This window comes from Myiozetetes cayanensis, unplaced genomic scaffold (genome assembly GCF_022539395.1).
Source record: "Myiozetetes cayanensis isolate MyiCay16 unplaced genomic scaffold, myiCay2020 scf16, whole genome shotgun sequence".
Taxonomy (NCBI): domain Eukaryota; kingdom Metazoa; phylum Chordata; class Aves; order Passeriformes; family Tyrannidae; genus Myiozetetes; species Myiozetetes cayanensis.
This window is the reverse complement of record NW_026087270.1, coordinates 1,114,675-1,126,867: the sequence shown is the minus strand read 5'-3', so window position 1 is coordinate 1,126,867 and position 12,193 is coordinate 1,114,675. Positions and strand designations below refer to the sequence as shown.

At 46.6% G+C, this 12,193-nt stretch overlaps 1 protein-coding gene across 2 annotated transcripts in view; it reads right to left on the bottom strand.

Moving 5' to 3' along the window:
• Window positions 1-8,278: 8,278 nt before the first annotated feature.
• SLC7A10 (solute carrier family 7 member 10) overlaps window positions 8,279-12,193 on the bottom strand; it is a 37,596-nt gene continuing 33,681 nt past the window's right edge. For both annotated transcript variants that reach the window (XM_050311621.1, XM_050311622.1), the window contains 4 exons: window positions 11,885-11,981; window positions 9,987-10,136; window positions 9,463-9,640; window positions 8,279-8,575 (listed from right to left, as the gene is read on the bottom strand). In XM_050311621.1, the coding sequence (XP_050167578.1) occupies window positions 8,448-8,575; window positions 9,463-9,640; window positions 9,987-10,136; window positions 11,885-11,981 (553 nt within the window). In that variant the 3' untranslated portion in view covers window positions 8,279-8,447. The remainder of the gene's footprint in view (window positions 8,576-9,462; window positions 9,641-9,986; window positions 10,137-11,884; window positions 11,982-12,193) is intronic.

Genomic DNA, 12,193 nt, shown 5'->3' with positions numbered 1-12,193 from the left:
CAACTTTATGTCTTGGTTGCTATTCCTGAAGCTCCAGTGGGGCAGAAGTAGGCCAGTATGTGATGTCAGGGGCTAGGAGAGCAGGAATGTGTCACTGCAGTTTGGAGGCATCTCCATCCTCTGCTATTTCTTCTGTACCTTTTTTCACTCTGCATTCAGGGAATTGGTGTTTCGTTGCTTTTCTACTGAACTAGAGAGAACCCTGCTGGAACCTGGGGCAGGCACCAGGCATTGTAACACTGAGGACTAAGCCAGAAACAACATTGTTTCTTTTTAGACCTAATTTAATTAAAATGTAATAATTTTAATTACAAATACTTAGAAGGAAGTAAAATCCTTTGCAGCTTCCGCTTTATAGAAATTACTCACTTTCTTTGCTCCCTTCAGAAATGTTTTGATGGCCATGTAGACCTTGAAGCATCCACTAAACCCAAAGTTTCTGTACAGAATACCCAGAATGAAGCAGGTGTCTTACCTGCTGAAGCTTTGTGATGAGTCTGGCAGTGTTCAGTGTCAGTGGAGTGCACTGAGCCCCGGTTGCAGCAATATTTCTCTTCTGTGTTGTCACATGTTGCATTCTCTTCACAGTGACGTTCTGAAGGTTGCAGAGTTGTTTGCTCTTCCTCTACCCTCTTTTCCCCCTCCCTCCTTGTTGTTTTCAGGGACTTTCTGCTGATGCATCTTTGAGTGTGCCCTGAAGGGCACTGAGGCTTTACAGCTCCTGGCAACTGCAGTGGGGAGCACTGAGCCCTTGGTAACCGTCAGGGTCAGACTTCTGGTTTAGTTTGAAATAAAATCTGTCTCACAAGTTTGTTTGTGAATCTGCTGCACAGGTGCAGATGTGTAAAGCAGTGATTTTATTTATTTTTTATTTTTAAGAGGATGCTATTTTGCTCTTTTTTCTTTTAAGAACTGAAATAGGTCGGTGCCGTTTTCAAAGCTGACACTGTGTGGATTGTACAACCCTTACATGTAAAATGGTGCCTTTTTGGTTTTTTAAAGTGTAATTTAAAGCAAACAAGTTATTTACCTGGAAGAGGGGTGACTTTGCTTAACCAGGGGTCAGTGTGGGATGACAGAACACTGCTGTGTGATGGCTTGGTCCTGTTGGGATGGTTGGGCTGGTGGCTGCCAGCCCCCTGCTCTAACAAGAGCTCTTCTGCAATTCCCCTGTGACTCAATGACAAACAAAAATGCTTTATGTAGGATTAACAAGGAACCTGACACTGCTGTAAGCACCTGAGTCCTCCAAAGCCTGACTGTTGTAGGAATTGAAGTTGCCTAGAGTTGTTAATCTGTAAACTTGGGGTGGCCTTTGGTGTCTGTGGGCCTGGGCTCTGCTGCCCACAGGACCCTGCTGGCTGTAAAGGCAAACAGTGGTGGGACAGTTGAGTTTACATCAAAGTGTCAAAGATTTTTTCCTTTGAATGGGCTGTATTTTGCCCTGGAACTTTCACTGGGACTGTCTTTGGGGGAGTGCCTTAAAAAAGAACAAGGAATAGAACTTTGGCTTTACTGAAATGTAACATGGGAGAATTAAATAGAAATTAAATAGGACTGATTATTTTTTTTTGTTTTGTCTCTTCAGTGGCAAATTGGTTTTGTACTGTGCATTCCAGAGGCAGAACATTCAAATTCCTTAAGGGCATTAATAGCAGGAAGGGCTTGTGACAAAATGTGTGATAAGCAAGAGGCATAGTTGCAATAAATAGATGCTGCTCACTCACTTTTTCCAAGGGTTTCTGTGACCAGAATTCGTTTCATCAAAGAAAATATAGGTTTGAAAGAGATCTTGCTTTCATAGCATTTGTAAACATTTTGGATACATTCCACCCTTGCAAGGCCATGTCCTGTAGTCATTGCACTGCCAGGGTGGTTATTTTCATCCAAAGCTACAGGTTTTAGTATCTTTATTTTTGTCTAAAGGTAATTTTAAATACATAGACTCATTGTGTAAGGTAGTAAACTATAGCTGGGAGAAAGATTAAATTCCAAGGCTTATATTGTGTAGATATGAAGGATCTTAGAAATAAGTGCATATTTAATTTTGTTACAGAAAAGTATTTCTCTAATGAAATAATGTTAACCATGCCATGCCTTAAACCATCACCACCATAAGGCTCATAAAGTTGAGATGTGTGCTTCAGAATACTGCTGTATTTTGGGAGCAACCAGCTTACACAAAGAGTCTCAAATTTACTGTTAATTTTGCACAGACAGGTGTGTTGCAGTGCCCTGGAATATCTGGATATACCTGGATAAACCCAAAGTCGGCCTTAGCATGTCTGCCCTTCCTCTTGTAAAACAGGGAAACAACTGTCCTTAAAGGCACCTTGGTTCTGTTTCAAACAAACTGTCTCCTTGGATGCAGAACTTCTTAAAATTATAAAAAAAGTCAAAAAAGTGGAAATACAGCCCTTTAACTGCCATACAACCTAAAGTTAATTGGCATGCAGTAAACTTGTTACCATTTTTGTTACTTTAATAATGCTTTTCTGCACTCTGTAAAAGATTTTTGTAGACAGATGGGAAGCAAAGTTGTGTTTGTTTGGTTTTGAGTTTTTTTAAGACACAAAACTCCCCTGTCCAACCAGCCAAAAAAGAAGCCCTCTGTAAAAAACCCCTCTGACTAGAGAAGAATACCTACTGGTTTAAAAAGAATGCAAACTCAGAGGCAGCATAGGGGGAAAAGTGACCCCCTTATGCTTTCTCTTACTGCTGTTAAAACATAGGGAGTATTTCTATTAGAAAGTCTGACACCTTTCAGCTTGTCTATGACTCTGTAACATGCCTTGTGTTTGTTTTCTATTTCTGTTCTCTGTGGCTGTTTTGTTTTTAACAGATCTTACTTGGGTTATAAGGTTTTGTACAGGTTCAGGTGTGGCCTCGTGTTTGCCAATGTCTGCTGCTGCTTCCTGGACTGAGCAAGATGCTGAGCAAGGGAGATGCTGGACATCATCATACTTTGCTCTTGCTTTGGATCCTTTAATTTGTAATAAAATTTCACGTGCCCAGAGCCTGTGGGTTTCTGACTATCACTCCAAAACCAAAGCCTGGGGGTTCCCAGACTGTATTCACACAGCCTATGGCTCTCTGTGCTCACATGAGTGTGAAGGGGAATGGGTGGGTTTTGATTTGGTTTTGTACCTTTGGTTTGGTTTTTTTAATAATCTGCTTTCTCTTGTGGCTGAAGCTGCTGGAGGGGATGTCACTGTTTTAAATGACACGTGAAATCTTAGCACTAGCAATTCACTGTTGTATTTACTGCCTTTCAAATGTATCTGTGCATACACCCCAGGTAACACAAAGAAGCCCTGAAGTGGTGTGACTGTTAGGGTGGTTAAAAAAAAAATGTCTGAAGTGCAGCCTCTCCTTCCCATTCCTGAGGGCAATGCTTGCTTTGCTGATGCTCCTCCTTCCCCATCTCCTCAGAGGCACTGCATGCTCTGTCCTGCTCTTTTTCAGGAGAAGGTGGAGGCTGACAGGGATTTTGTGTTGACTTGGAGATCTTCATCTGCACTGAAGAGAACTGGACAGACTTCATGGCTGCAGATAAATGTGGGATGACCCTAAAGTGTGGAAGGGCACAGCTGGGTACAGAGGGATCATCCCTTCTAGCCTGGCAGCCGTGCTCGTTCAGCTACAGCAGCAGTGGCAAAGCACTAAAGCTTCAAGCCATGCCACCATTCCCTGATGTAATGAGGCTGAAATGGGAGTAATCCATAAAATAGAAATAGAGTGATAAATGATACCTGGGTGTTTGCAGGTTTGTTGACAACCCTTGCAGTACAATAGATATGTCTTACAACAAACCAAGGGGCGAACTCGAGAAGCCTGGAGGGAATTAAGTACTTTTTAATCAGACCTTTCTCTGAGAGGAAAAACTGCTTTGGTTGTTTAAGATCTGTGGCCTTGGCAGGAAATTGATTTTTAATCTCCAGGTAGGTGCTCGGATTTAAAATCCAGTTATCACAAATAGCTGTCTGAACCTGGCAGGCAGCACAGGCAGTGTCCTGTCCTTTGTCAGCCTGTCACCCTTGCAAACTGTTCAGTGGGCCATCCTTCCCTTTTCAGAGCCTGTCTCTGGTGTTCTTGGCTACAGGAATTAAATGGTGACCAAGGCTGAGGTGAGTGCTGGAGGTTTTATTCCCTGTTCATTTTATGTTTCCTGCTTTATGATGCCTTCTAGATCCCTTTTATCGCTACATCTTATGGGGAGGTGTTAGGACAAGTTTGGTTTTGTCCTCTCAGCATCTCTGGTTCACTTTCTAATCCTTTTCTGTTTGTCCAAGTGCAAGTTCCTCACTGAAGGCAGAGCACTGGTGAGAGGTGTTAAGGACCAGGAGGAGAGGAGGTTTAGAAACCAAAGAGTTTGGTTTGCCTGTGCTCACAACTGGAGTTGGAGACAGGACACAACAGCCTGAACTCTAAAGCTTTAGGAAAAGACAAATTCCAAGCAATATTTACCCTTCATTTTGCTTTCAGTTTTCTCTTGTGACATGTACTTCAACATCTGTCTTAAAACTCCTCAGCAGCTGCATAACTGCTAACAACTTCTTATTCAGTACCAGGGGGCTGGAAAGCAAATGTGATTGGTTTTCAAGGTTTTGAGAAATCACAGTAAGAAAGTGAAAGAGTGTCCAAAGGAGGGCAATGAAGGTGGGGAAGGGCCTTGATTTGGAGCCGTGTGAGGACACTGAGGGCACTTGGTGTGTTCAGCTGGAGCAGAGGAGACTGAGGGGAGACCTCCCTGCAGCTCCAACTGCCTGGGCAGGGGCAGAGGAGGGGCAGGACTGAGCTCTGCTCTGGGGGGACCAGGGACAGCCCCCAGGGAATGGCTGGAGCTGTGTCAGGGCAGGCTCAGGGTGGATCTCAGGGAAAGGTTCTTCCCCCAGAGGGTGGTTGGCACTGAACAGGCTCCCCAGGGCAGTGGGCACAGCCCCAAGGCTGCCAGAGCTGCAGGAGGGTTGGGATGATGCTCTGGGGCACAGGGGGTGACTCTTCAGGTGTCCTGTGTAGTGCCAAAAGTCAGACTTGATGATCCTCGTGGGTCCCTTCCAGCCCAGCATATTCTGTGATTCTGTGAAATAACCTTGACAAAGCCCTCTGAATGTGGAGGATGGGACAGCACGTGTGCTGGAGGTTGGGTGTTCATTTGTTGGCTTTCCCTCAAAGCTGAATTATTTTATTTAGCTCCACCTCTCACAGCATTGGGTTGTTCAGGGGAGAGCCATGGGCTTCCCAGCCTGCCCTAGCACCTCAGCAGGCGATGGTGCTGCACCTCTGGGGCCACCAGCTTCAGTCCTGGGGTCAGAGGCTGCATCAGGGGTTGTGTTTCAGAAGTGACAGAGGAAACCTTGCCTGCATATTTCTGGGTATGTGCTTTGTAAAGGTGCTTCCAAGACAAATGTGTTATTAAATGCACGGTGATTATCTGTCCTTCTCGAGCTGGATGAAAGCTCTGAACTGAAACAAGTCTCTTCCCTTGACCCTGCTGAGATCAAACTCTTCTGGTTTGTGTACTAAGGTGAATGGAAAACATCTGATCCCTTTACCAAGTTTTTGAAAACACTTGAGAGTGGCCAGGCCAGCAGCAGTGCCTCTGCTTCCCACCGGTGCCCACTCAGTGCCTGTTTCCTGTGGAATTTTATCTCTTCTGTCTTGCAAGGCCTGTAGCACAGTGATGACATGATCTGTTGCTGCTTTTCTAAATCCTGTGATAATGCAGATAAGAAAAATCCAATCCATCTTTTATTGACTCTTCCTTAGGCTGATTTACAGCTGATGCTTTGCAGGCTATTTTTCTGCATTACAGCCTCCAATATTTAATGGTATATAATTATAATAGCATATAAAATATAGGCTTACATAGTATTTCATTGCTATTGAAGCTTTATTTAAACTCTTTTCTTTTGGAAACAACTCGTTTTTCCTTAACAACCATTACAATATTCTCAGCATGCTGGTGCTGTCAGCTGTCTCTAGGCTTTTCTTTTGTTCACTGGGCTTTAAAATGCTACCAATTAGGTCTCCTTCAGGGCTAGTTGCTTTGTCTTGTGGAAAAATCCCTCTTATTTGTGTTGGGCATGGTGCTAAATTTCATTTAGCATATCAGTTTATCTCTCTAATTGCGTACATTGATTTCTATGATTAGAAATTCTACACATTGGGCACTAAACTTTGCAAAGCCTTTACTGTCTGTGATGTTGGGAGCAGAGAGGGAGCTGTTCCCAAAAATGAAACACCGTGGAACACCTTTTGGGGCCTTGGCAAGTAATTCGAAGATGAGCTCTAGGAAGCCACCCTGTTCTAAATTCAGCCTTCTGATTTAAGGCCAAATGTTTTAAAGCATGGCAGCACAATCAGGGAAAAATTGAGTCAAACCCAGTTAACAACTATGAGGCAATTGGTTCTTTAATTTTGCTTTTGATTTCCTTAAAGAGCAGCCAAGCAAAGCCTTGGTAGGAGCTGCAGGATTATTATTATTATTATTAATAATAATAATTATATTAATATTGTTGTTGTTGTTACCTTTCTCTTTACCACACAGACCTGTCTCAAGAGCTGCAACGTTTCCGTGCTGGCTGATTTCCATACCTTAATTGTTTAAACAAACAAAAATAAACCCACACTGAAACTTAGCAGTTCTGAAACCAACCATTGTTGCTGGTACTGTAATACATTTAATTTTTTGACTAGATAATGAAGGTATTGAAAAAATTAATCTGTTGGAAATTATACCATGGAAAGTGGATTTTTAGCTGTGGAAAATGACTCAGCCATGAGAGCCTCCAACATGAGTTAAGGGCTCTGGTTTAGCTACAGGGCAGGTCTGCTGTGAATTTCTTTTTAAACAGTAAGCTGAATATATATGATTTTCATTAGCAAGCTGTGTGTTCATACCATTATTTAGAATGTGGAGTCTGTCTTTGCATATACACACAAAACCACACCTTTTTTTCTAGCTAAATATATATTTCAATCTCTTCTGATTAACAGCTTTATACAAAGAGAAGAAGGTGAGTTGTGTTCCTTTTTAGTTTCTACCCTCTGAAAGTTCAGAGAGAGATGGATAGATATTTAAAATATAGATATTGTTATTAGATATTTAAAAATAAAAATATTTCTGAGTAATTAATTGTGTTGGAAAGAGACACTCCTTATTTTGAGTCTATTCTTAAATCTTAAAGCGTGTGGCCTTTGACAAATTAGGAGATAACGAGACCCTCATTTTCTGTGCCAGGGCCTGTAACACACAGAGAAAGATACTTTTAAAATGAAATTCACATGGCTGTTACCAAGACTACTGAACGTGATGGTTTTTGTTTTCAAAAGCTGCCAAAGAACAGCAGCTCAGAGCTGTTCTCGCATTCTGCCTTTTCGAGAGATTCTCTGCTGTGAAAGTGGCCATATTGCTGCAGCAGCAAATCTCTATATATTCATTAAAGTGCGTGAACGAGGTTTTTTTTTTTTCCCCCTAGTGTATGCCACAAATAAAATATGCAAAACACTTTCTCAGGGAGCATCTGATGTGCGAACGGTCGCGGTTTCGTTACTTGGGGAATCGGTCTCTGAAGCAACGCGACCCCTCAGCAGACAGGAGGAACACCGGGCTCCTTTCCCGTGTCTCCCTCGAGCTCCCACTGCTGAGCCCGCTGCAGACCCCTCCACATCTCCTGCTGGCACCTGGATCGAGCAGAGCTTCGTGCCAGCGTTCCTGGGTGGTGCCGTGAGCTCCATCCCCGCCGGGGTGCGGGAACCCCCCTCCAGCTCCGAGCAGTGCTCAGAACTGAGGCACCCGGGCTTTGTGTCCCTGTGCTGTACACTTTTTCCCCGTGTCACCACGGGATGCATGAACAGCCAAGCCTGCTGCTGCTGGTGTAGCTTGTGCTCCGAGGTCCCCCCAGGGCAGGTCCATGCTCAGCACAGTGACCCTGCCCCGGCTGGGGTGGCAGCAGGTACAGGAAGGGATGATTTTTGGACTGCAGTAACTTTGATGCCTCTTGTGTTACGGCAGCAGCAACAGGTCCCCTCGCTTTCTCTTGATTTCTCCCTTCTGATTTTGTGTTGGGAACTGCCCTACTTTTGAAATGCCTAAATTTGTATGTCTCTGGTGGACCCTCATGGCAACTAAAATCAGTATTCCGGAGCTGTGCCTGTGCTGCTTTCCAAAGCTGAGCAAATATGCTGCCAGCAAGAAAAAACCAACCAAAAAAAAAACACAACCAGCGCCTTATTTTATATTTTATTTCTTTTTTTTTCCTCTTTTTTTTTTTTCTTAGGGAAAAACTAAAAGCTACAGGTGCCCCAAAGGGTGTAGCTCATTTTAGGGGCTTCGCTATTGGAGCTCTAAAAACATAATTTTTTTTTTTCCAGAAAAACTTTTTTTTTTTTTTTTTTCCAAAAATCAGCATGTAAACAAGAAGCCACTTCAGCCTCGGAGGTTGTTATTTCCTCGCTGCTGTTTTGCTCACCGGCCGCCAAGAGTGGGCCGAGGAGGCCTCCTCCTCCTCAGCACCTCCACACTGGGGGTACACCACAAAACACAGCTTCTGCCCCCAGCACGTCATGGACTCTGCAAGGAGCAAAAGCCTGGTGGTTAACGGGGCTGCTTGAGCCCTTCCAAACTAAAGTGTGATGCTGGGGTGATGCTGCAGCCCCACCGCCCCTCCAGCCCTTCCCATCTGCAGCTCAGGGACGGGCGGTTGTGAGGATAAGATGGGCAGATTTAGGGGTACCTTTGCCCAGCCCCTCCCGGAGCTGCTGGCACTGCCCCTGGCAGGCTGGCAGGGTTGGGATGGCAGGGGATGGCTGCCAGCCCTGCTGCCACAGTGCCAGCCCTGCTGCAGCCGCCACTGGCCCCGGGGAGCTGCTGCAAACCCTCTGCAAACCCTGGGGTCAGAGCAGGGGGCTGCAGGGTGCCTGTCTGAAAGCCCTCGCCCTGCAGCAGAGCGGTTACAAGTCAAACACAACCCAAACAGAGCAGGCTGACGGGCAGTTTTGATTTTACAGGCGAGGCTTTCTTGTCCTTTGGGATATGGTGAGATGGCTCATCACACTCTGCAGGGCCCACCTGGAGTGATGTGCTGGGGGCACAGCAGAGCAGGGCAAGGGGGAGACAAACCTGCACCCCAGTCCCTTTGTGAGGGCTCGTTTGGCCTTCATGTGCCTGAAGTGCCAGCCCTGTCCCTCTGCCCGGGGACAGGCTGCTGTGAGCAAGCTGAGGGGGTGGGTAATAATCACACAGGGGTACGAGGGGGGGCAAATGCGTCCAGCAGCGAGCAAAGCAGCTGCCCAAAGGGAAGTGCTGCCTGCCCACTCTGTGCCTGTGGCTGACAGGGCTGGCCAGGCTCGGGCAGGCACTTCCCTGGCTGTTTTGGTGCTGCTGTGTCAGAGGCTGAGCAGACCCCAAGCACAGCCGGTGGCTCTGAGAGGGCAGCGAGGCACGCGGTGCTGGCTTACCTATTAGCCTATTTACACACTTTGGTTTATTTCTCCAGTAGACTCCGAGGAAAAACACTGGCACTCCGGTTAAAATGATAATGAGTCCAACCCCACAGACGACAGGCTCCGAGTATAAGCTGAAGATCAGCAGAAATGCCCAAAACGCCAGGTAAGTGGTAGGGATGAGGAGGTTCACCTACCAGGAGAGAGCAGAGCAGAGCACGACTGTGCAGAGCAACAGCAGTGGCTGACTGGCTGTGGGGGACTTGCAGGCAGTGCTGTGGCTTCAGGACCCCCCATATGTTGTATGGTTCCCCCTACCACTGTTTTCCTCTCTGCCCATCCCAACAAGCTCACAAGAACTTGTGTATCCCACTTTTGCACTTGGGGCACTCTGGGACATGCTTTGGGACCTTAAAACATTAACGTTACTCCAAAAAAACCAAACTGTTATTCAAAACAGGACAGTGGAGGGTTTGGTGTTCCCATCCCACCCTTTGCATCACCACTGCAACCAAGAAATTTAGCATTAACAGTGTCACCTTGATAGGTCTGAAGATTTTGGGTTTCCTCCAGCGTAGGACGATCAGGCCTATAATTGTCACTCCATAGCAGAGGTAGTTAATGAAGGACACGTAGTTGATTAGTGTGTATGTGTCTCCAACAAGCATGATGATAAGAGTGGCCAAACACTGCAAAGAGCATAGCCTTCCTGAGCCATTACCAGAAAAGGTAGCTTAAAAACAACAAACCCAAGCAAAAATCCCATGGAAGCATTAAAACTCCTTTTGTCCACGGCCCCTGCTGGGCATCTGCTGCCTCCTGTGTCTCGGTGCATTATCCCTGAGCTGTGCACTGGGGCTGAATGAGGGTTTGGGGCTATTTGGGGCATGCTGAAGCCAGACACCAGAGGGTCTGTTTGTAAATACCCTGAGGTATCTCTGCTGCCCGTGGCCAGGCAGGCAGGGCTGGGAGGACTTGCAGAGCTCTCACCCCACCCATTTCTGTTAAGTGTTTCAAAAGCTGTTAGCCCTGTGGTGAGGACTCCAGGTGAGAATATTTCTTGCAGACTTCAGATGTCCTGATCAGGGGACTGTGTTGTTGCAGGTGCCCTTTGGATTGCAAAGCATTAGAGGTTTGTGCCGCAGCTGATCAGGACCATCAATCTTTTGAGCATCATTTGTGTTTGGCAACTGGCAGATGGATGGTAGAAATTTCCATATTTACATTTGCTTTTTTAAATTCTGTGTCTGCCTACTGCTGCAGAGCCTGGAGAGCTGGCCTGGGGGCCAGGGTGCTGATCCTCCAGTCCCCCAGCCAGGGGCTGAGCTGAGCCCTCACCTGCACCACATGCCAGTTCAGTGAACACTGTCTGCTGGGGCCCAGAGCCTGGGGGAAACCAAACATGCAAACCCCTCCAGAGAACACTCAGGATTTTGTTTGTCTGGTTTACTCCAGGCTCTCTTTTTGTTTATACCCTTTTTCTTAATTAGCTGTTCCCATAACAAAGTCGTCCCAGGAGGGAAGGCTTCTGCACCAGCAGCACCAGGAATGAAGCCCCACCACAAACAAATGGCCCTTTGGTCCCACTGTTCCCCTGTCCAAAGCCCACCTGTGCAGGGGGTTGTGCCTGATGGATTGCTCAGCTCACCCTGGTCAGGGCTGTTCTGCAGTGAGTCCTCTGGGACTCAGTGCATCGTTTCAGCCCATGGTTTTTTTAGGACAAAGGAGTTCTGCTTCGTGCAGCACAGCTGTCCATTGGGATCCCTTGGTGCCCTGGGCAGGACAGGCAGGGGCAGTCCCAAACTCCCAAAAAGCAACAGCAAGATGTTTGTGATGGGGCCCAAAATCCAGGAATGCTGTAAAGCCTCAGCAAAATGTGTGTTTTCTATAGAATGGGAATGTCCAAGAGGCTTATTTGGTGAAATTTTGTATGGGTGTACTGTGCCAGAATTGCTAGTAGAGCCAGAAGGCATGTAAACATGAATCTTCTGAGTGCATCTGGGGTGGTTTCAATACCAATGGCAAATTTGGAATTGGCAGTCATTGGTGCAGCCAAGATTGCAAGCAAACACCCTTTGGGGAATTCCCTGCAGCCAGGGACAACAGCACTGGGAATCATTTTCCTCTTTACCCTCTCCTATGCCCACGATATGAAACCCATCACATGTTCTAGCTTTGCAGCTCAAGCCAGGTGTGAGGGCAGCCCTGCAGGTGTCAGGGGGTTTGGGAGAAGGAGGGATCATTTCCAAGGCCAAAGGCTGCTTCTCTCTGGGGCAGCTGGAGCTGCCCAGCTGGCACAAATCAGCAGCATTTCAGCCCTGCTTGCTTCTCCTCTTCTGGGTAAAATGGGCTCTCCAGGGTTTTTCCAGCTCTCCTCTCTGCCATTCAGTGTTTCCAAAGCAGGGTACGCAGTGGCAGAGCAGGGGGTAGCACTTACACAGAGGAGAAGGGCAGGAATGGGCGTGCAGTTCTTGACATGGATCATGGCAAGCAAACTCGGCAAATGGCCTTCCCGGGCACCGGAGAAACACAACCTGCAAGGAAGAAGAGTAACAATGAACCCACTGGGTGTGCAACGGGCTCTCCAGTCCTTAGCCATGTAACACCTCATCTCCTCCCATGGAAGGGAGCTGTGGCTGAACTGGGGAGACAACTAGAGACTGCCTGAGTCACCTGGAGAAAGGTGTTCAAACTAGAGCCTTCAGTGCACAAGGCCTTGAGCAGCTAATGTTACCTGTGAAATGAC